At 52.7% G+C, this 23,496-nt stretch overlaps 1 protein-coding gene across 2 annotated transcripts in view; it reads right to left on the bottom strand.

Annotated features, from left to right (window-relative positions):
• Lrfn2 (leucine rich repeat and fibronectin type III domain containing 2) overlaps positions 1–23,496 on the bottom strand; it is a 142,431-nt gene that overhangs the window by 17,136 nt on the left and 101,799 nt on the right. Inside the window, exons 2-3 of one of the 2 annotated variants that reach the window (XM_003473662.5) lie at positions 18,850–18,933; positions 7,474–8,898 (exon numbers count right to left, since the gene is read on the bottom strand). In XM_003473662.5, the coding sequence (XP_003473710.2) occupies positions 7,474–8,873 (1,400 nt within the window). In that variant the 5' untranslated portion in view covers positions 8,874–8,898; positions 18,850–18,933. The remainder of the gene's footprint in view (positions 1–7,473; positions 8,899–18,849; positions 18,934–23,496) is intronic. The other variant, XM_063238930.1, reaches the window with a different exon arrangement.

Here is a 23,496-nt window from a genome sequence, read left to right as displayed (position 1 = left end):
AAGCCCTGGGCCGGGGAAGGGGAGGCCGTGGGGTGTTTTGTTGAGCCGGTTCCCACTGAGGGCAGCTGGGCTCTGTCCTGCCGGGGACCCCCCGGGAAACAGCACAGAACCCCTGTGAGTTGCCTCCTCCCCCCACAGTGAGGAAGCTGCTTCTGTCCTGGGTCAGGGCTGAGCCAGGGGACATCAGTCCCTTGTGTGGTGAGTGTCCCTGAGAAAAAGCCCTCAGTGGGCAGCACCAGGACCTTCCTCAGTCCCCTGAGCCCATGGAGCTGCTGAGTTAGCATGAGCCAGCCCTCATGTGACAGAAGCCAGCCGGATGCCATGCCAATGGGTTGGTGCCACCAGGATTCCGCTGCGGGAAGCCTCGCTGCTCCTCACCCCAGCCTCTCCTCCCTATGTCACACGCTCTGTCGAAGGCACGGTCATCCCCATGGTCCCACTGTGCCCATGAGCAGCCCGAGGCTCACACAGGGAAGAGGGGAGAACCCAGAGCCCGTCTGGAGCCCCACCCTTTCCTGAGTCAATCACGTCCCTGCTAGGCCCGTGGAACTGGTCCCTAAGGGTCTTCATGGGCAGGGTCTCCCGCGGACTTCAGCATTAGGAGAAAGCGACTTCTCAGAAAGGGGAGACCCAGGCCTCTTGCTTGTTTCCTCCCAGAAGTGAGGGGACACACCCCCAGCTGCTCTGGCCCCTCGGATTGATGCTGACATACAGCAGAGTCATTGGGCAGCTTCAAATACTCTGATTCCCGGGGTGACTGGGATGCTTCCGCGGGAGGGGAGAAGCCTCCTGAGTTTGAGGCCCTGGAAGCCCCAGCCTGGGGGTCAGGACACCTGGGACCTCATCTTCCACCTGTCTGTCCCAGCTGCTGTGGGGCTGGAAGGAGCCCGGGAGGATGCTCAGGGACTTGTTGGCCGAGGCGCAGTTACCTGCCACCACCCTAAGCCCCAAGTCCCAGCCCAAAGCTGCCCTCAGCAGATCTTCTTAGGGGAAGCCCTGGAAGGAAATAAATGACACCTCCACCCTCACCTCCAAACTAGGCCACTACGCAGGACTTCAGCAGGGCAGCCTCGGGTCTCCCCTCGCCAGGAGCCTGAGATGGCTGTCAGAGAAGCCCAGCTGGGTTGGAGTCTGGGCGGTGTCACCTTCTTGAACAGAGGAGGGCCGGCAGAAAGGAAAGGCAGGGATGTGACCTGAGACTCTCCCTCACGCACACCACCCTAACTCCTCTGGGTGCACCCCGCTCTCAACGGAAGGGCCACTGTTTTCTGAAGCATGCACAGCCTCTACCCTGGGCTTTCTCATAGCTCCCTCCGCAGACGCTGTGCTTGGAGCTCTGAAGTGGGCACAGAAAAGTGCCTACAGGTACTGGGACGTCATGGCTGACTCCAGAGGACGTTCCTCCTGCTCTGCAGATGACAAATGAGGACAGAGAGCAGGGAAAAGATTTGCCTCTGGTCCAGGACTAGTCAAGGCGGAGATGGACTACAAATAAAAGAGTGTGGAAGTCCCAGCTCCCTCCCTCCTTTCTCTATATTACTGGGGTGGTCATTGTACCTAGCTTTAAAAAGTATTTTTAAAAACTACATTTCCCAGCCCCTCTTGCAGAAATCTGTCTCAATAAAATGAGAGAGTTTGGTCAGGGCTTCTGAGCAATCCCTTACTCTGCCCTCTTACCTTTGTCTCTTTCATCTTTCCTGCTGCATAAAAAGGAGAATGTGATAGCTAGAGCCCCAGCAGCCGTTTTGTGCTATGAGGTGAACTTTTAAGACAGAAATTGTGTGCTGTGGATGGCAGAGAAGGACCCTGAGGAGCACACTGCCCAGAAAACCAGACTGAAACTCTCTTCCCTGAGCTTCTCTTAGATGAGGGCCCTATGAAACCTTATGTGTTTAAGTCGTTAAGTTAGGTCAACTTTTCTGTTCATCTAATTTTTCCAGGGAGACCTCTAGCAACGTTGTCACCTCCCAGTGGCCCAGCAGAGGAGGTGCTCCTGGACCCTGCTCCCAGCTGGCTGTTTTCATGGTGCACCATCTGTACAGTGGGTACAAGCTTACCATCCTACCCATCCCACTTGCAGGTGTCTGATTTCAACAGCCAAACAGAGTGAAAGAGATCTGTAAGACCACAAAATCCAAGCCAGGCTGACGTCCTGTGGCTCTGACACAGGAATCGCTTCTCTCCCTGACTGTGCACCCCAGTGTCTCCAGCCCATCCTCCGCCTCCACCTGTGGGGTTCACTTCACTGTCAGAAAAGGCTAAGTGGGGACACAGCGGCATCCCAAACCTTCCCCTGCATAGGGGATAGATTCTGCTCCCGGCGCACCCCACTACCTTTGAGGGGCATCGCTTCCTACCAGGTCCCCACCTTGTTCCTGGAACCCGCGTGCCAGCTTCAATAGTAAATGTCCCCCCACCACGTAGAGGAGGAGGCTCTGCTCCCAGGTGGGAAGTAGTTGATCTGTCCCCTTTCTGGTCCCTTGATGGACACAGGGGAGCATCAGAAGATGCAGCCCTGCTGGTGAAATTCAGCATTCTCTCTGGATGGAGGTGTCTGACGGCCACAGAACCCACAGACAGAGTGGGGCAGGGCTGGTGCAGTGTCACCCACTCACCTTGGGAGCCCCTCTTCCCATCGACCCTCACTTCCCCCATGGAGGTGGTAAGTGTGGTGAGGGGCTACAGCCTGGCTGATTCCCCCTGGGTCTCAGCAGGGAGCTCGCTGCCCACCCCACCCTCCTGGGACGTTCCAACATCACGCCTGGTGACAGATGTTCCAGACAGCTCTTGAGACAAGTGTTTGTGAACGTCACTTGACTGATAATAACATGCGGGGCACTTTACTTCCCATGCCACACCAGGGAAGAGACCGAGCAGCTTGTGGTGCTCTGGAGGAGAGGGGACCGCCAGGCCCTGGCCCCAAGACAGCTGGGAGGCTCAGCCCTCCCTCCCACACAGGAGCAGGTCAAGCCTCTGTGTGGATGCCTTGCTTGGGGTGTCCTAGCCCTGTATGCAGGCCCAGCCGTGCGTACTCAGGGAGGACAGACGCCTTGGGAAGCTGCCAGAGACACTAGATAATTAAGGACCTTGTTGTCTCTTAAAAGAGCAGGACCCTTCCTGGGCAAATTCCAGTCGTGTGCCCAACAGCCCGCTCCACCGGGAACCTCATGTTCCCAGACCTCCTCAGCAGCACCCTGGGGCTTCTGTAGGGCCTTGGGGTGGTTCCTCGGTGACCCCACAGTGACCTGTGGCCAGGATGGCTGTGCTTTCTGAGTTCTACTGAGGTCTCTGGCTCTGCTCTGGGCCCTGGGGCTCTGGGAGACAAGGTGCCGTAGTGGCCACAAATGGCAAAGCAGGTGGATTCAGCAAGCGCGGGAGCCATGCTGTCTTGCTCATGGATTGTGAGACCAAGGGTTTTCAGGCCGCCAGCTCAGCATCCCCGGGATGGCATCGGCCCAGCTGGGCTCCATCCTTCTGGTGTGGGTACCGCAGCTGGTGCCAGCTCACTCTTGCTCAACTATGGGCAGCTCAAATGCTCATGTCCTTTCTGTTCCATTCACCCCATGCTGACTCAGGAGCCAGAGTGGACCAGGACTTAGAAGGTGCTGCAATTTATGAATCTGACTCCTAAAACTGGGCCATCATCCCTGAGGATCTGAGCTGTACACTTTAATGTGGTGGAAAATCAGCTTCATCACTGTGACTATGATGTCTTAAAGCACTCTGTTGTGAGTTGTGTCTAGATGTCCCCCCCAGTTCTCATGCAGTCTTAGGTGGGGCTTTACGGAGGTGAATGGATCCAGAGTGTGTGATGCTGGGATTGATTCATGGTGCACCGCTAGGATCAAGGGTGCTAGAAATAGGGGTCTAAGTGCTGCCTATGCTAAGGGCAGGTAGCCCACATAAGATGTAAGGAACTGAAAGTGGCTCGTCTTTTGCTTGCTTTTGCTGTCTTCTGCCCACCATGAACTGTTTCTCCTCTGTGATGTTCTACCATGCCACCTTGCCTTGGAGTCAGACGATTACAGATCGAAACAGCTGCAAACTGTGAGCTGAAATAAGTCTTTTCTCATTTTAGTTTGGGTGTCGGGTATTTTGTCTCAGCAATGAGAAAAGTAACCAAGGAAAACTCAGAGCCTGTGCACATAGAATTCTAGTCAAGCCAGGTTTCCTCATTTTGAATTTCTACAACTGTAATGCGATTCTTTGTACCAAAATGAATGGGTGGGCGGGTGGGTGGATGAATGGATAGATGGATGGATGTGCAGGTGGATGAATGGGTGGTTGGTTGGATGGGTCGATGGATGGATGAATAGATGGATGGAGGAGTGGGTAGGTACATGGGTGGGTGGACAGATGGATAGATGAATGGGTGGATGAACTGGTGAATGCATGGATGAATGGGGGTGTAGATGAATGGATACATTTGTGAGTGAACTGATGTATGAATGAATTGGTGGGTAAGCAGGTAGATGGGTCGATGGATAGACAGACAGACAGATAGGTAGATGGCTCTGTGCACATGACAATTTGCCAAGCCAAGTGTATTTTCCATGCCATTGTCCAGATCAACAAGAGCAATGCAGAAATGGGACAGCTGCTGGAGCATAAGCCAAAGGTTTTCTAAAATCTTTGATCACTTTACCACCAGTCTGGATATCTGACCAGTTACCAGTCCACTTCACCGTTTCTCCATTTTGTCCCCAACACAGCATGAGAGCTCGTCAGATGTCCTACACATTTGTGACAGGCTCTGTGTATGTGTGGCTCATGGCCAGTGAAACCACCTAAGACACTTTCCAAGTGTGCCTGCCACCAGGGAGACTCTGGTCCCCGTACATGGAACTGTGTGAGGCGGGGTCTTGCGGACAGTCACTGTGTGTGTGTAGGGGGTGACTCAGAGGAACTGTGCCCTCAGGGATGCCTAGAAAGGGAAGGTTTTGTTAATTTCTGTGAACTTTTATACTTTGTGGTGTGTCCAGGAGGAGCGCGTGAGATGTGTCTGTAAAACACAGCATGAAACACACTGCAAGATCACGATCCAGGTCACAGTTGGGCTTAAATATTGTCTCTAAAAGCTTAGAAAGCTGTCTTAATAATCAGACTTAACTGGACCCACTTTTCCCCGTCCATGTCCTCCTCTGGGATGCTAGGCTAGAACTCCTCCTGGGGTTACTGCACTACCTGCACCCCTACCTCAGGGCTCACTCTGCACCCACCCTGCTCAGGGAACCTTCCTGCCGTGCTCTTTGCATCTTTACAAGCAGCTCTAGGAGTTGCATTTACAAGTTTTAGGTTTCCGGTGCTACTGCTTTATTCATTGTATTTATAAACCTAGTGCCTCCAGGTTCCCGCTCAGCACAGAAAAGCAACTAGGGGTCCCAACTCGAGGACCACAGCCCTAACCCCTACCTGCATATCTGCGAGGCCCCGGGAAGGACCCTAGCTTGGGGACAGTGGCACATTGCTCCCTGAGTGCCCACATCTTCTCTCCTCTCTCGTAAACTGCATTTCTCTCCACACCTTACCTGTGTGGACCACAGAGCTGGTGTCTTTCCTGCTTTCTGGGTTTTATCAAAGTCGAGACCATATAATAAATTCACAAGGGAAGAAATAGATTGATTCTCAAAAGGTCAACCCCACAAATTATCAAAGAAATGTAAATTACACCAGGTTCCAGGTTTCACCTCTGGAATTGGCGAAGAGGAGAGGTTATTTTATTTTCAATATTGGCAAGGCATAGCCAAGATGGTCACTGTCACTTGACCCTGGGCAGAGGAAATAAATATTTATATGTAACTGGCAAAGGTTATAATTCACTTGTTAAACCAATGACTTGGCTCCCAGAGAATGATATGCAATATATTTATGTTAAAAGATACACATCCCTGTGTTATTTTTAATGTTGAAAAATGATAAACAAACCTGAATAGCCAATAATTGAAGACTGGTTAAATAAATTATGGTATTGCCAAATGCCAGATGAAAAATAGTTTAATGCCATGGAATGAAGTAAGCTATAGAATGGCGAGTGGAAAGGATTAATATTTAATAGTATACATTAAACTGACCATAAATATCACTTAGAATTGATATAAAATGGGGAGTCACTTTCCAAACTCTTCTGGTTAAATTAGGATGATGGGAGTACTAGTGATTTTTATTTCCCTCTGTATAATTTTTCTATACTTCCAAATTTTCCACGGCTCATGACTTTTATAAGAAGAAAGATCCATACACATACTTAAATTCATTCTATCTCTCTCTCTCTGCTTTGCTCTGCGTATCTATGCATATGCTTACAGTCAATTCCACTGTTTTCTCTCCACCCCGAGACCAGAAGGTGCTACCCAGACCAGCTCAGCAGCAGCTGGGGAAGGAGAGGTCCTGACGCCCCTCCAGTCCCCGCGGTGTCCCCGCCCTCAGGCACATGGGCTCTGTTCCTCCTCACAGGTTCTGCTTCCCACTCCACCCCGCTCCCAGAGACTCAGAAGCCCAGAAAGTCCTCAGCAGTGGCCCCGCTGTGGGCTCTGGCTGGCTGGGGAAGCCCTTGGCTCCTTCTCAGGCTAATCATACATACTGCAAATGAAGTGCACAAGATTTCCAAAGACCTTGTGTATGTCCAGGGCAGTGATTCTAGGGCGCATCCTCACGTCTCCTTCTTTCTCTTACTGTTTTTGCCAGTTTTCATGATCTGCCTCCAAATGTCCATAGTGAGACAGGTACAGATTATGCCCATTTTACAGCTGAGGAAACTGAGACCGCCCAGGGGAATGAAATGACTCCCAAGCCACGTGAGAACCCCCACTCCTTCTGTCCTCAAGCTTTCTCCACAGCTTCACGCACACGAGTCCGAGTGAAGGCCACACACCTTCCTCAGAAGAGCCAGCCAAGAGGTCTCCTCATGGTGCCTGTGTATGTGTCCTCCAGCACTCACAGCAGAGCTCAGAGGTGCATAGCTATGGGACTGCCCGTCTCGGCCATGCCTGGGAGGCGTGGTCCTTGACAGACACCCCTTCAGACATCCCATGTGAGACCCTTCCCCGGCCTCTTCTCTTCTTCCTCCTCTCCCTCCTCCTCCTCCTTCTTTCCTGTCTCCCTCCCTCTTTCCCGTCCTCCTCCTTCTTTTGGCACTAGGGATTGGACCCAGGACCTTCACACTGAACTACATTCTCACTTCTACTATTATTATTACTGTTATTTATCCTAAGACAAGTTGCCTGGGCTAAGCTAGAACTCTCAGTTCTCCTGCCTCAGCCTCCCTGAGCGCAGTATTACAGCTGTCCTCTCCCATCTCCTTCCCCCCTAAACTTGTGGCTGGTACTCTTTCCACTCCTCTCGCCTGCCAGATGGCTCACTGGGCCCAGGATCTCCACAAGCAGCCCCAGGTGAAGGGGGGCCATGGGAACAGCTCAGAACACCACGCCCATCCTCCAGCAGCCCCTGCCCAGGCCCTGCCCAGCCCGTGCTCACCTATAAATCAGCACCTCGTCGTCGGAGCAGTTGTACTGCAGCTGGTACATCTTCACCCTCGGGGCCGACTTGCTGACTGACCACTTGACCAGAGCTGAGGTGGTGGTCACGTCGGACACAAGCACCGCCCGCTCGGGGGCACTTTTAGGGGGCTCTCCGCCCCCACTGCCTCCACCTCCCCGGGCTGTCTTGCTGGAACCAGTGATATCAGAGAGGCGGGACTTGGGGGGCACGGTGCGGCCGGTGCTATTGCTGAGATGTGGCAGCTGCACGATGGACACCTCCACGGTGGCCGTGGCTTCCCCGGCCGCATTGGCAGCGATGCAGGTGAAGGCACCGCTGTCCTGAGATGTGGTGATGAGGATGTCCAGGGTGCCATTGTCATACGCGGCAGTCCGTGAGGAGTTCCCCACCAGGCGGTCATCAGGGGCTACCCAGTGGATGAGGGGGCTGGGGTCCCCGATGGCTTTGCACTTGAGTGTGGCCGCTTGGCCCTCCAGGACCAGCAGCTTGTGAGTGTGCTGGGTGATGAGCGGCGGCTCACACACGAACTCCTCCTCACGCACGTGCCAGAAGTAGCGGCCCTTGAGGCCCCCAGGGGACCCACAGGTCTCCAGGTCATCCTCTCTCTCCAGCCGCCGCAGCCAGAGGAGCTCACAGTTGCAGTGCAGCGGGTTCCCCCCAAAACTGAAGGACAAGGGCGGGGCAAACGGTGTGGCGGTCAGAACGGAAGCCTGGGAGCGGGCAAAGATGGGGTCCGGGGGCAGCTTCTGCAGCCTGTTGGAGGTGAGGTCCAGGCGGGCCAGTTTCTGCAGGTCGGCAAAGGTGCCCTCGGCGATGTGGTCCAGCAGATTGTGGTCCAGGCTCAGCTGGTGGAGGTTGACCATGCGCCGCACCGAGTCCCAGGGCAGGCCGTGCAGGTTGTTGTAAGAGAGGTCCAGGTCCTCCAGCGTCAGCAGGAAATCCTCGAAGGCGTCATCGGCGATGCCGCCCAGCTGGTTGTTGTTCACGATGAGGTGCTGCAGGTTGACCAGGCCCCGGAGGGTGTCCTCCCCAAGGCTGGGCAGCCGGTTGCTGTCCAGGTGGAGCGAGCGCAGGCTCTCGAGGTCCAGGAAGGAGAAGGGCTGGATGTGGCTGATGGTATTCCTGGACAGGGTCAGGTCCACCAGCCCTGTCATGTTGGCAAAGTCCTGGCGGCCGATGTGGATGATGAAGTTACCGCCCAGGCGCAGCTCCACAGTCCGCCGGTCGATGTCAGGGGGCACGAAGAGCAGCCCCTTGGAAGGGCACAGGGTCCCCAGTGACTCAGACAGGTTCTGGCAGACGCAGTACTTGGGGCAGGCATCGACCACAGCAAACGCCATGCCAAACGCCAGCAGCCCGCCAAGCAGGGTCTCCATGGTCCGGTCACTCAGGCTGTGGCGCCTGGAAGAGAGGAACACAAGGTCAGGGAGGTGACTTCCTGATGTCCTTGCCCAGAGCTTCCTTCCTCCCATGAGCCCCTGCTTCTGGCAGGAGGAGAGAATGGCGGGACAGCTCTCATGTCTTACAGCCCCTCTAAGCCGGATCTATTTTTATCTTCCCCTTAGTTCTCACCACCTTCCAACCTACCTCATCCCTCAGTCACTCACTGTGTTTATTGATTATTTCCTGTATACCCTGCTAGACCCTCAGCTCCACGAGGGCGGGTATTTAAGTCTGTTTTAGGAATTGCTGTGTCTCAAGCAGCTATCGCAGCACCTAGAACCCAGTAGTGCTCAGTAAATAAATGTTGGATGAATGAATGGAGAGAGGGGTGGGTGAATGGACGGATGGGTGGGTGGGTGGATCCTGGCCCGCATCATCTCATCTTGATTTCAAGACAACCTTCATGCAGAAGTGATCACCCGGGTGTGGACATGAGGGTTTGTCCGTGGCCTTGGAGCCATCTTCTCACAGGTCCTTCCTGACACCCCAGCACCCCTCTCTGCATGGCCTTGTCCCCTGTGAAATTATCGCAGTCTGGTTTACCCCACAGTCTACCTGCGTGTCTTGTTCATTGTTTGTCTTCTGTGCCGACAACAGAGCCCCACATGCAGGGAGCTTGTTTCACTCACCGCTGTCTGCCCAAGGCCCTGGTGTGTAGTGGGCACTTCTGCATGAGTGGGCATCACTGAAGGGAAGGGATAAGAATTTGCTAGTCTCTGTGCCTTTAAACTCGCTATTCTGTGTTGTACCAAATGCGTGCACCTTATTTATATGGTGTTAAGCTAATTAACTGGGACTTCAGGAAATGCACACATGTTGGCCGTGTGGCTTCCTGCAGGCCGGCATCTCTCAGATTGCCTTCCGGGGGTGCTAATCAGGGTTCAGCGGAAAGGACTTGCAAGGCCAATAAGATGGAGAAGAGCCGCCTGCCTTCTTGTGTGCTCTTGCAAAAGCTCTATGCACATGCGCGACTTCAGAAGACCGGGTAAATCTGCCGCAGTACAGACACTGGGTCAATGTTTACTTGTGTGCTGTTCCCATTTTATTTTATCCTAGACATACTTTGTGAGCAACAGTTATTCATATCTTCAGGAAGGAGAGTGCCACAGATCCCAGTTGGAGGACTCCTGATACATACAAAATAACTAGCAGGTTTTTTTTTTTTAAATAGCTCAATACTGTAGTATATTTAAAAATCTATCCCCATCATATGCTTTAGTGTGCAGATCTGAATCTCATTATGGTGAAAGTCTGCAAGGGCCAGCAGTTTACTGACAGTGTTCAGAGGCTAGGACTGACCAGCAAAAATAGCCTGGGAGCCATAAATGCTATTTTAAATTTCCTGGGAACCATATTTGAAAAAGAAATTGGTGAGATTCATTCTGATAGCATCTTAACTTAACTGTTATATCCAAAATAGTATTTTAATTTGTCATCCATACAATTGTTAAAGAGGGGTCACACATTCGTTATTTGTACAAGGTCTTCTGAATCTGGTCTAGATGGAACGAGGCTGGCTGGCGCTGTGAATACAGCTCCCAGGCCCAATCTGTCCTGCTGCTCGTGTTTTAAATAAAGCTTTATTAGAACATCACCATGCTCACTCATTTTCATATTGCAGGCTTCTTTCCTGCTGCAACAAGAGGCAAGTATTTGCAGCAGATCAAAGCCAAATGCATTTACAAGTTTGCCCATTACAGAAAACATTTTCTGACCTATATGCTGGAGGATTTCATTTCTGTTTATCATCTTCATGATGAGTTTGCTCATTAAAAGCACTTACCAAAGGGTCTAACCCCACACAGTTTTGCTCTGGACCCCCCACAGGCAAACTGCCTCTCACCCCTGCCAGTGCCTGATCTCAGGAAGTTCATTCCTGCAGTGGGCCAGCCTGTCCTGACCCAGGTCCTGCCACAAACACCTATCTCAGAGTTCCTTTACTGCCACCTGCAGCATTTCGTGGAGCTCACACCTGCCCTGGCCATCCAAGTCCCTGCTTAGGGCATCCGATGGCATGAATAAACCTTCTCCATCTGCGTGGAGTCCACCTGGGTTTCCAGCTATCTCAGCCCATGGCCAAGCCCAGGGGCCACCCCAGTGCCATACAGATGACAGCTGCCTTCAGCATCTGTTGCGCCTCTCCGTCCTTGGCGCTGGTGGACAGCAGATGCGGAGGTCACAAACACGAAATTCAGGACTCAGCCCTGGAATCCAGAGGCACAAACAGCTCTGTCCCTGTAAATTATGCTAAACAAATCACGGTTTTAAAAAGTTTGCTGAGGATTAGCAAACGTCTAATGAATTCAGATTTGTGACATAATAGAACTGGGTAAATATATTTTAAGTAATCAGCATGGAAGATTACTGACAGAGAAGTGACTATTGAATCTTAATTAAAATTGTATTCAGAGAACCCTCACTTAATACATTACTCTAACAGCCAAACAAACAGCAGCTTAAACTGCAAATGGGGAGGGAGAGGATGGACTGGATGAAGGTGTGTGAGGAGTGCACCTTTGGGGGTGGAGGGGCTTGCCTTTTGCGGGGAGATTTGGACAAACATTGGGAGGAGGAGCTCAGGTCTGGATGGTTCCAGCTCCAAGCCTGGAGGGGGAGGGCTGGGGGAGGGGATCCGGAGAGGTTGCAGTTAGGAGAAGAAGCTTGGAGGCTTGAAAGCCAGGGGTGGGGCCTCGGGAGACTGCAAAGCTGGGAGAGTGCAGGGATCAGGAGCCAGGCGTCAAAATGGATGCTGGGACAGATTATCAGAAGTGCAAGGAATCCAGCAGGCTGCTCAGAAGGTCTATGAGCCAGCAGGGGCCAGGGTGGATTCAGAGGAGGCCATCAAGGGAGGGGGACACTGCCACCTGCAAAACAGTGGGGGCCCAGCCAGCGTCCCCTGGCCACTGTGACTGGTTGCTTCATGTGGTCCCCACAAGTCTGCAAGACGAGTGCTGTCACCAACCCATAAAGTCCCCTGTGCAACTGGGAAGAGGCATACCCCTTGTGCGGTAAGCAACCCGCCCCACCATACTTGTGGGCCTATACTGCTTTTCCCATTTGAACCACTAGGAAGTGAGATTCAAAGCCCAAACTCCTCTAGCTGCCCTGGAGAGAACCCCCAATGTAGACCATCAACAGTCTGCTTCCTGGAGTACGGAGCAGGGGAGGCCTCTCCAGAGGCTGCCATGAGCCTGCTGGCTGCTTCACCAGCCAGGGAGTGGAGCTCCCTGATGGTGAGGGCCCAGCTGTTCCCTTTCATTTGGATGTTTGTGTTTCTGGCTTGGGGGAAGGCCTGGAAGCACCACTCCTGCTCTCAGCAGCCAGGGCCTCTCTGGCTCAGAAAGACCCACCTGATGGTTCCTGATGGCAGTGAGTCACACGCATGTGCACGCATGCACACACACACAAATGCAAGCACATGCAGGCATGAGCGTACACATGTACACACATGCATGTGCCTCTACCAGCAGTAAACACCAAATTGTGGAATCAGGCTGTGGAGTTGGAATCAGAGCCTCCAGACAGGACTTCATCTTTAACACAAAAGGTAAGCAAAGGAAGATGAGGTGAGATTGGAGACATCATGGCCTGGAGGCAGAAAAGGGAAGTTCCTGCTCCCAGGCTGGAAGACAGGACCCCAGGCCAGGCCAGCCGCCCTCCTCCTTCCCTCCTGGGAAGGCTCCCTGTCAGAAGCTCCTGCGGAAGAGGCAACAGTTAGCAGATGGCTGGCCGCTCTGCTGCTGCTATCTCTCCACCCTGATTTCCATTTAAAAGATACCTTAGCAACCAGCCAGAGCCACCTGCCCCTGGAGCCTGTAAATCAAGTAAGATGCTTGTCTCCAGCTTCAGGTAGAAAGACTCAGCCCCTCCAGGGCGCTCTGGGCCGGGAAAGAGTGAATTAATAAGGGTGGGAAGGGACGGGATCCGGGATCCGAGCTGCTGCTGGGCCGCCTGGGCCTCCAATCCGACTTCCTCCCCTCCCAGGCTCCCACACGCAGTAAACGGCACCAATCAGGAGGATCCCTGGGGTGAGGGGAAGGGACAGGAATCCTGATTCCTGCTCAGGTCGTTAGTGCTGGCTCAATGTGCCAACAGACTCACGGGGTGATGACAGTCTGGGGCTTCTGAGGGTAAGAGAAGAGCTGATTTCCCCAGCCACCTCCCTGAGGTCACCGCCCTCTCCAGCATCCTTCTTCTATAAGCTGGGGAAAGAAGCAGACCTTCCTGGGGGCCACCCACCCTGACAGTAGGGTCCTATGATTCTTGATAAGCTGGGTAAAAAGGGCTCTCTCCAGCAGGAGAAAAAGCACAACAAAGAAGAGAGGAAATGATATTCAAACCATTGAAAAGGGCAGAAGGGGCCACACGGGCTCTATTTATTAAGTGTCCACTGTACAAGACAAGCAGCTGTCACCCACATTACTAAGCATGGACCTATATCCTCTGCTCGCTCCATGACAGCATGATTCCTCTTGCTGCCTGCACCCCATCGCACCCCTTGCTGTGCAGAGAGGGAATCATGTGTTTGCTGCCTCCACCCTGTGAACCCCTTCCTGGCAGGGGCTGTACTTTGCTCATCTCTGAAGCCCGAAGAGTGCCCTCAGGGCCTGGCGTCCACTATGCCCAGGATGTGTTGGATAGCGAGTCACTGAGGGAGGGATGAATGAATGAAGTGATGCTGTGGCATCCTAGCCCTTGGCCCCCCGGCACCCGTCTGACCTGCTGCAGAGCATGCTTACTCCTGTCAGGGGGGCCAGGCCTGCTGGGGTACAAGGTCCCCTGAGAAGTCCCCAACCAGTGCTGGCAAGAAAGACAGGATAAATAGCAGGGGTGATTGAAAAATATAGTTTATGTTCAAAAATTTAAAAACTCTTATTACAGTAAGAGATATGTGGCCAAGAATAATGAGATAAGTGTGTTTGAAGTGAGGGGAAGTATTTTGAATATTTTCAACAGGATTCATGGTGACATGTCCTTCGCTGCCATAGTTTTTAAAATTTAAATATTCACCGTATTTTCTCATCATCTTGTGCTGATCAAACATTTATGATCATTTCTGTCAAATAAAAACATCATGGTGTGTTTTCATCGACCTTAGTCTCTGGATCTGTCACCATGTGACTTCTGGCTCCTCCCCAAAGTCAAAATGACCATGAGAGGGAGACACTTTGAATCAATTCATAACACCAAGGCAGCCAGGACAGAGCAGCTAAAGGTACTCACAATAAAGTCCTTCCAGAGTTGTTTTAGAAAGTACAAGAAAATGGGATAAGTATATTTGAGGAAGAGGAAGGATCCCCTTCCCCTTAAATAAAAATTTAGATATGTAATTTTTGATCACATTATAGCATACTTTTGACTTCCTCGCCTCTTGGGTTGAAGGATCCTAAGGTACATGCTGAGTTTTCCTCAGCGCAGTAGAAAAGTAAGAGCTAAGAAAGGAAAAAAGAAAAAGGCCTCTATCGCAGGAAGGAGCACACTGCAGTAGAGTACGAGATCCCCTGGGGGCAGACAAAGAAGCCTGGCGCTTTTATTCACTTTGACAGGGGTGGAGTTTGAAGGGGCGGGCAGAGTGACGTTTTTTTGCAGCTGATTGGGAGAATGTTGGCGCATGCGCGCGCAGCAGGGAGTTCAATTTTCGGGTTTGGAAGAAGAACGCGGAAGTCAGTGTTAAAGGGAGGACCTTGCAGGGCGCCATGTTGGGCAGGCGCCACACTGAGCCTGGCAGCGCTTCACACGGGCGGAACCCATCAGGTTCTACACTGGCTCCTAGTGGACCCCAGAGGAGCTGAGCCTCAGTTTCCCATTGTAGTCACCTGCACTTTGATTGGGCCTCTCCTGGCCTCCTTCCCTTCCCCATCTCATTCCTCTACTTCCCTTCCGGTTCCCTGCAGTTACCACTCAGACAAACTACTTAACACTCAAATCCATTTCCAATCCTTGCCCCACTTCTGAGGATCCTGCCCAAGGCGAACTTCTTAATTATAGCCGGCATTGTGTAAGCTACCACAGCCGGGCCACTGTGGAGATGTGAGATGTGGGGAAATAAAACCTGGGATGAAAACCCGGGTGTCCTCAGCGATGACGACCTCAGCTGGCAGCTTCCCGGGACGGGGAGCTCCCTCCCCCGCACACGATCGGTGGGCAGGGCTCAGGGGGCTCCGGCCGGGCGGCTGTGCTATCGCAGCCATCCGTCAGGAGTCCCAGCGAGCCCGGGAAGGGGTGTGAGGGGGACCCAGGGCGGAGGAGAGGAAGCCTGGCTGCTTTGTTAGCTTTGATGAGAGCAAATGCGATTTGCTGCCATACTGTCGACTTCGAATGTGTTAATCTCCATGGGTGCCGGTGATCTGTCACTGTGTTGGGGACGCAGATGGCCCATGGCTGGCAGCTCCTGTCATCAATCTGGGCCTCGGAGTTACTCTGCTCCCACCCAGGCAGGAAGCAGCTCTGGGAACGCAGAGGTTCCCTCCTTCTTAGGTCAGAGGGTGACAGTGACTGTGTGGGTGCCTATCCAGCCCCTGAGGCCTTCGCACAGGGTCCAATCCCGCGCAGGAAGCCCCAGGCCTCCCCGTCCCCATGCCTGACCTCTTTTCCCACTCTGGATCACAGTGCCCAAGGGTGACTCAGGGCACCCTGCCTTTCCTGGTACAAGGCCTCTCCCTCAACCCCTCTGGAGGTAGAGCGGTGGGGAGGAGGGACCAGAGCAGCAGATAATCCAGACCTCATCTCTGGCAATGTGCACTCTATGATTTACTCTCTTCCTTATGGGCTGCTCAATGCTAAAATTAAAAGTGGTTTTTTAAATTCAAGCTACCCAGGTTGGATGGTAGGTCCAGGCAAGATGGTGTTAAAGCTCACAGACCATAATTATCTGAGCCAGATGTCACACTAGGAGGTAGGGCTTGTCCTTCTCCCAGCAGATAGGGGCTCCCTGAAGCCAGGCAGTGTCCCCTGAGATTCCCCTGAGGAGGGGGCTTGTCTGGGGCTCCCTAGAGACAGGGTTTTGCCTACTTTCTGTGTCCCAGCCCCATTTTCTGGGTCTGAGGATGATTTATAGTATCCTCTGTCCTCCTTCTTGGGGGGCTCTGGAGGACACCCCCCTTGTCCTGTGTGGCTGGGCCTCATCAAGGTCTCAGCCATGCTGAGTTTTGTGAAAGCGTGCAGGCCACTCTGAGGACCACATCCCCTTCCACACAGTGGCCTGCGGTTGTCACCCAGCTCTATGGTCATGTGCTTATTTGACATCGAATGTGGCATATTTAATCTTGGTCTCCTAATAACAGCTACAATTATTCAAACACACACACACAAAGAATTTGAAAAATGGAGTTTGCTTCTTGATGGGCATTTAGCTGTGGGTTCATGCCTCCTGACTGGACTGCAGGAGGGCGCTGCTGTTGGGAGGAACACATTAAGGAGAGAGGGAACCTGGCTGCTCCTGCAGTGCCTAGTCTGTCCTCACCTGCTGGCAAGGCTTTGCTTCCAAGAGCCGCATCCTGAAGAAGGCAAGAGGACTCCACACTAGGGACTCCCTTTGCAGCTCTAGAGCCACCGAGAGTTTCCTAGGCAGAAAAGAGTCACAGAAAGAAGCTGCAGTGGGGACAAGGCCACCTCACACAGCACAGCGAGCTCTGGGGTAGTTGGAAGGAGCTGCTAACGGAGCAGGATGTGACACGGGGTAGGACTGTGGGGACCTTCAGAGACAGAGTGTGAGATGTCACAGCCCCCCATGCAGACTGCAGACACTGCCCCGAAGCCCATCCTTCCTCACTTGACAAAGGCAAATGGGACAGGGCCAGCCCCCCAGTCCTCTCCTTGTTATGTTGCTCTTTTGTGTCCCCCTCATTCTGGGGAGGAGGGACAGAGGGACACATTAACCATCAGGGTCCTGTGGGGAAATAGATGATGGAATCCCAGTGACCCAGGGACCAGAAGCAGGTTTAATGAAAGGACTCAGATGTGGGCAGGGTTAGGGGAGCCAGGAAAGGGAGATGCAGCAGCCAGGGACTGGTAGCGGAAGGGGGCCTGTCCCCTCTCACCACAAGGCTCAAAGGCACAAGGCAGAGGACACCCAGGAGCCTGGCTGGCACAGCCATGGGAGAAGAGATGCCCACCAGGGGCTGTGGCCCTCAGTGAAAGATGCCAAGTGTAGATGCCCAGCATGGATGCCCTGACCCTGGGAGGGTCCAGGCAAGGGACTGACACGTCGCCCACCCCAGCTCACACGCTGCCCCAGTGGCCAGAGGTCACGGCCTGCACAGTTGTCCAGACAGAGCAGCCTCGGGCTCAGGGCAGCACCAGCTCCAGGAGGGAATGTATTTAGAGGAGCAAATGGAAAATAACCTGCACAGAGGGAGCGTCTGTCTCTCCTTTCCACTTTCCCGACTGCTCAGAAGAATAAAAGAAAGGAGGGGAGACAAAAGAGGAAGAGGACAGGGAGATGGTCTGTTGGAAAGAATAAACCGCACACAGTCACGGCAGTCGATGTGAATTCAGTCGGGTTTGGCCACGAACAGAATCCAGCTTTCCAAGCTACTGACAAGCTGATCAGATGAAAGCCACGGGCGCCACCAGGGTGACACATTTAAATTTTTATTGCAAACATCAGGCTCCGTTAACCTGGGATTTGCTCCCCGAATTTCTAATGTTGTCTGTATTCGTTTTGGAACACGAGCATCCTGGCTGTCACCTACAACACAGCTGGAGGGCGCAGCCCAGGACGACCAGGAGGAAGGAAGGAAGGCCCTGCACTGCTCCAGCCTTGGATCTCCCCGTGCCTCAGCTTCCCCATCCGGGGAGATGGCTGGTCGGGGGTGGCAGGTAGTCATCAGGTCAAGTTCATTTCCGGCTCTACTTGATGAGGTTTGGGTGGAGAGCGATGATGTCTGAGGCCACCCCAGCCCCCCAGCAGCCCAGGCGCCCCCCCCCACTGCCCTCACTGTGTGGGGCGTGAAGCGTGGTGTCTCTGCAGCCTGACATCTGAAGAGGGCTCTTTTCCCTTCTCGTCCATGTGTTGCCCCTCACTTCCCTCCGCCTCCGTCTGCTTCATCTCTCTCCTCTTTCTGTCTCCCCCAGGGAGCTCGTCCAGAACATTACAGTCACTGCTCCCTCCTGCATCCCTCTGCCTGCCCCAGAGATGTGGAGACCTGCCTGACTTAGCGGCACCAATTCAACCATGTAGTCCCGCTCTGTCTGGCATCTGCCACAGGGCATCGAGATGGGACATCTTCCCCCTTCCGGGAGCAGCTTACAAGCATGTGTAGGGATAACAGCACCCCAGGGAGGAGGGCGGTGTGGACAGTGTCTGGTATTCATTACTTCATTCAAACCTCTGAGTTATGCATTACCCTCAGCCCATTTCACAGATGGAGAAATGGAGGCTTGGGAAACTCAATGATGTGGGACAAAAACTGAAATTCCCGCTCAGATCTGCTCAATCCTATCTCAGGTGACACTGTCCCAGAGTGGAGGGACAAGAAGAGGCAGTATGTCATGAAGTTCTGCAGAAGCCTAAGATAGGGCAAGCTATGGAATTTGTTTTGTTTTGAGACAGGGTCTCACTATACAATTTGGGCTGGCCTTGAGCTCACTTTGTAGCCCAGGTGGTCTCGAACTTGCAACAATCCTTCTGCCTCAGCCTCCTGAGTGCTGGGATTACAGTCGTGAGCCACCTCGCCCAGCTCATTAGGAGGTGGCCTTAAATGAAATGAATAGGGAGCCAGAAGCCAGAGCCAGGTGTCTGGATGAGGACATTCCAAGGGAGAACGGAGATCCCAGGTCCTGCGGCTGGAGATGGGCGAGTCTAATGGGGGGTGGGGGGTACTCAGCCCCTTTTCAAGGCAGCCTGCTCTGAGAAGTGCTGTCTGAAGTGGATTTAAGTGCTGCCGCTGCCTGGGGCCAAAGACTCACCTCAGCTTAGATCCGCTGCCTCTCCTGGGCTGTGTGATCTTAGGTAAGTTGCTAGACCTCTCAGTGCCTCTTGAATGTCAGCATCTGTTAAAAGGGACGGTTGTGAGGACTTCCAAGGTCCCTCACGAGTGACACTTCAGCACATTGTCAGCTCCCCAAGCAGGGCCATTACCGGTTGGAACTTTTTGCAGCCAGTCTCCTGGCTCCTACTCACAAGCAGTTGCCCTCAATCAGCTCCTGGTCACCCCAGCTGCAAGCCTCCGTGGAGCACGGACTGGAGCTTGCTGGGGCGAAAAGCTGAGCAAACTCAGACAGCTGCACCCTCCCGAGGGACCTGGCCACCCACTGGGGAGGTGCTGCCTTACTGCAGGTTGCATGGGGAGGAGCCAGTGCCACTGCACTGTGACCAGGGGCAGTGACTGGCCCTCTATCCCACTGGCTGCTCCTCAACCCAGGCTCAGGCTGGGTGCTCCGGGGTGGGGGCAGACTCCCGGCCCAGGGCAAGGATGCCAAGGTGGAGTTTTTAAAGAAGGAAGCCTGCCGGCATAAAGGTCACCCCACAACCCACTCAGGCACTTCGGCCCACCAACTGTGGAGCCACAGAGTGGAGAGGGTCCCAACCTCTTCTCTGACCACAACAGGCTTTTTAGGAACCCCAGCACAGCGGTCACTGCCCGAGGGCTTCATCGGGGTTTTTCATCACTGACTGTTTTCGCAGAGCTGAATCATTAGTTAGCAGCTACCAGTGTTTATTAGGCACCTGCTGTGTGGGCTCTGTACAGAGACTGGACAGAGTCCACTGGACTCAGGCAAGGACTCCACCCAGGCAAGAGAGGCAGAGGCTGGGCACAGAGAAGATACCAGGTTATCTTCATCCAGGGCAGAGGTCAAATGACAGAAGTAAGAGCTGCCTGGTCTCTCCCTCAACCGGGAGCTTCCGAGAGAGGTGATGGCCTGGGCTCCCTGAGGACGGGCCCCTGGCACACAGCCCTATGTCCTTCATCGTGACAAAGTCCTACATTCTCCCTCCAAGACAACAGACCTCACACAGCTGTTGGTTAACTCCAGGCAAACTATGTCCACACCTTCAGCCTGCGTTTCGCCTATGTAAATCTGGACATAAGTCACCTTTAAAGTCTCTGGGATGCTGTGACATCAATGGACCTCACACTCCGCCTTGCTTCCTTCTCCAATCTGGCTGCCACGGCCATCTGCCTGTGTCTTCTTCCCCATGAACCGATGGCAGGCCACAGATTAGAACCTTCTGCAAATTTGTTCTCAAACTTGTGTTTGTCTGTGGACTTCTCGGGGTGTGACTGGCTTGAGTTCAGCTTGGACAGTTCTCCTCCTTCACATCTGCAGACGTATGTCATGATCATCTTCATCATCACCTGCTTCACTGCCATTGTCATGGTGACATCTGAGAGCTGGTTGAATGTTGACTAGCAGCTCAACATTTCCTGCTCTGACCCCTTTCAGCCTCCTGCTGCCCTGATGGGGTGGGGTGGTCATTATCCCCATTTGCCAGAGAAGGTAAATGAGGCCCAGGGAGGGGTATAGATCTTGCCCAAGGAGTCCTCCTAATAACAGAGCCTCAGAGCTATGTAGAGATGGTGAGAATCCAGAAAGCCTCAGCCCCCTTGTGTCCTCCTGCTCCAAAACCAACCAATGCAATGTCCACGAGGCCGTGGCCAAACAGCACTGACTTCAGTAAGCACTGATAATATTTGACAATTAGATGGGTGAGAATGGAGAGCGTGCCCCAGAGCTTCAGAGTGGAGAGGCCAGAGGTGCCAAATATCAACAGTGCTCCTACCTGGGAGAAGCAGGAGTATCGGTGACTCTGAGCATTTCCCTGGGGCCATTTCCCTGGGGAGGGTGTTACGGTTTAAATATGAAATGTCCCCAAAGATTCATGTATTAACAGTGTGATCAGAGCATTGTTCAGAGGTGATCAGTTGGGGCACCAATCTGTCAATGAATGGATCCATTGATGAGTTCCTAGTTGGATGGACTATTAGGAGATAGGGCTAATTGGAGGAAGTAGGTTACTGGGGGTCCCTTTGAGGAGTATACCCTGCCCCCAGCTCTTTCTTCTCCCAGGCCACTATGCAGTGAGCAGCTTCGCTCAGCGCTGCTCTCTCTCTGTGATGTTCCTGCCTCGGAACCAGCCTACCATGGACAGAAATCGTGAGCCAAATAACCTCTCCTCCTTGAAGCTGTGTATGTCAGGTATTTTGCCCAGCAACGGAAAAGCTGACCAATAGTTGGACAGGGTGACTCCTTCCTTGAGTAGCACCCTATAGTTGGACTTAGGCTAGGTTTGGGCACTTTGGGCAGCACCCCCTGCCTTCCCACTTGGATCGGGAAGAAGCACTGCCACAGAGATGCAGTAGGTTTTGTGCGTCCACAACTCCCAGGCTTAGTGAGCTCAGTTCCCACTTCAGCCAGCCTCAGGAGGGTGAAACAGTAATTATCCCAGCAGTGAGCAGGGCAGCATAGGGTTGAAGCTAAAGAGCTTCACATTGGGCCAGGGCATGACCGCAGTCTTCCAGGGCACTCCGGTTACCCCCGGTGCTTCCAGTGTGTGACGGGAAGGGTGTCTGGGGACAATAAAACCTTGTCTTCTCCACTAGCTCTCACCTTTGAGGTTGCTTATCTTGCTACAATACTCAAAACAAATAAACATAAGGCTAAAATCTTAACATGTCGTGTGTTAGATGAGGATTCCATACTGCCCAAGGGGCTGAGTCCCTAATAAGTTGTTAGGGATTCTCCCCAACTTGGCTATTTCCCAGAAACACCTCAAGATGGGAGGATTTGGTTTGTTCTCCCAATTCACATCGCACATGTGTCCCTGCCCATGGTGACAATGCAAGGCCAGGAAACTGATGCCTCTGGCTAAGGTTCTCCAGGAGCCAAGGAGGCTGGACAGATGAGCTGCAGGCCAGGGAAGAGGATGTGCTCTTTTGCTCACCTGGGATACGAGCCCTGTCCCACTGTAGCTGGTGGCTGTTACTCCCCAGAGACTGTGCAGACCTCCTGCCTGGCCCAGGACCCACTGTGCCATAGGAAGCAGCCAGGTGCACGTGCCGAACACGGGTCAGGCCACTGCACTCCACATTTGTTACAGAATTGCTAAGGCAGTAAATTTCCAGCTTTCTCAGCATAATTTTGGTTTTTTTCCCTGTCTCGGGGGATTGAACTCAGGACCTACACAATCCTTGGCTCTTTATGAACTGTTTTTATTTTGAGATAGGATCTTGCTAAGCTACTAGGCTGCCCAGGCTGGACTTGCAATCTTCCTGCCTCAGTTTCCCAGGGTGCTAGGATTATAAACCTGCACCACCACACCTGGCCTCATCTCAAAAATGATTTAAGTATTTGAGGTGATGGGATGGGTACATTAAATAGATTGATTTCAGTATTCCTCATTATATTTATAAACAACATCACCTTGGATTCCCTAAAAACATGTAATTATCCACTGCCAATTTGCAATTTTAAAAATCTCCAAGTATTATTTGGTGCAAGGCAATCCCAGATGAAGACTACATTTCCCAGCCTCCCTTGTAGTTAAGCATAATTAATGGAACTAAATTCTAGCCAGTGGGTTGCAAGTAATTGTGTAGTCCGTGATGCCCACAGGTACCCTTACAGAAGACACGTGCTCCCTGCTCCACCCTGCTTCCTGTGAGTGAAGCACAGATGGGTAGGTAGAACTCTAGCGGACCTCTTGGGCCCTGAAGAGGTAGCATTATTTGAAGGTGTGAAACAATAAACTGGGAAGAATTTAGGTGTCTGGTGATAAAAGCACTATCACAGAGCTCTCTGCTTCCTGCAGTTTTTTTCTAATTACAAAGTTTTAACTCTGAAATATTTTAAGGCTCCTTAGAAGTTGTAAAAATAGTATAGAGTCCCTGTGCACTGTTCTACCCCACCCTGCCTAGGGCTGACATTTTTGTATTTTTATTTTCTAACTCTGCCTCCCTTTCTCTGGCTTGGACCCCTGCACATGCACCCTCCCCCACCCAGAACTCTGCGTCTCCCTGCTTGTCTCAGTTACTTTTCTCTTGCTGCTGAGACAAAATACCCAACACCCAAAGCTAAAGGGGGAAAGGTTTATTTAGCTCACTGTCTGTAGAGGTTTTAGTCCATAATCAGCTGGCTCCAAGGCAGGGTGGCATGGCAGAGGGGCATGGCAGAGGAGAAACAGCTCATGGCAGGCAGGAAGTAGCAAAGCGAGAAAGAGCCAAGACACCATCTTTCTGTCCCTTAGATTGTATCCAGGCTGCTAGGATTAGGGTGGTGCTAAAGCAGTCAGTAGACTGATTTAGTAATCACGCTCACTTAATCCTCATACTGCTCTGTGAATCAGTCACACTCTACATTCAGTCACCTCTGAAAAAGCCCCACCTATGATGGTATGAGGTTTTGTGGGGACATCGAAACACGAACCATAACATTGCCGATTCTCAGGGACAAGGCGCTCCTTACTATTGCATCTCATGTGGCACATCAGGACACAGGAGTGAAGGTGGGCGATTTTGTTGGTCTTTTCAACTCGGGGGGGAAAGTTGCACTGAAGTTAAATGTCAAAGATTATTGCAAGGGAGGGAGGAAGGAGCACTTCCCCTTGAGGACAGC

Source organism: Cavia porcellus, unplaced genomic scaffold, assembly GCF_034190915.1.
Source record: "Cavia porcellus strain 051 isolate PalLab524CR breed Dunkin Hartley unplaced genomic scaffold, mCavPor4.1 scaffold_28, whole genome shotgun sequence".
NCBI lineage: Eukaryota > Metazoa > Chordata > Mammalia > Rodentia > Caviidae > Cavia > Cavia porcellus.
The sequence above is the reverse complement of the archived record's forward strand: the minus strand, read 5'-3'. Positions and strand labels throughout refer to the sequence as shown.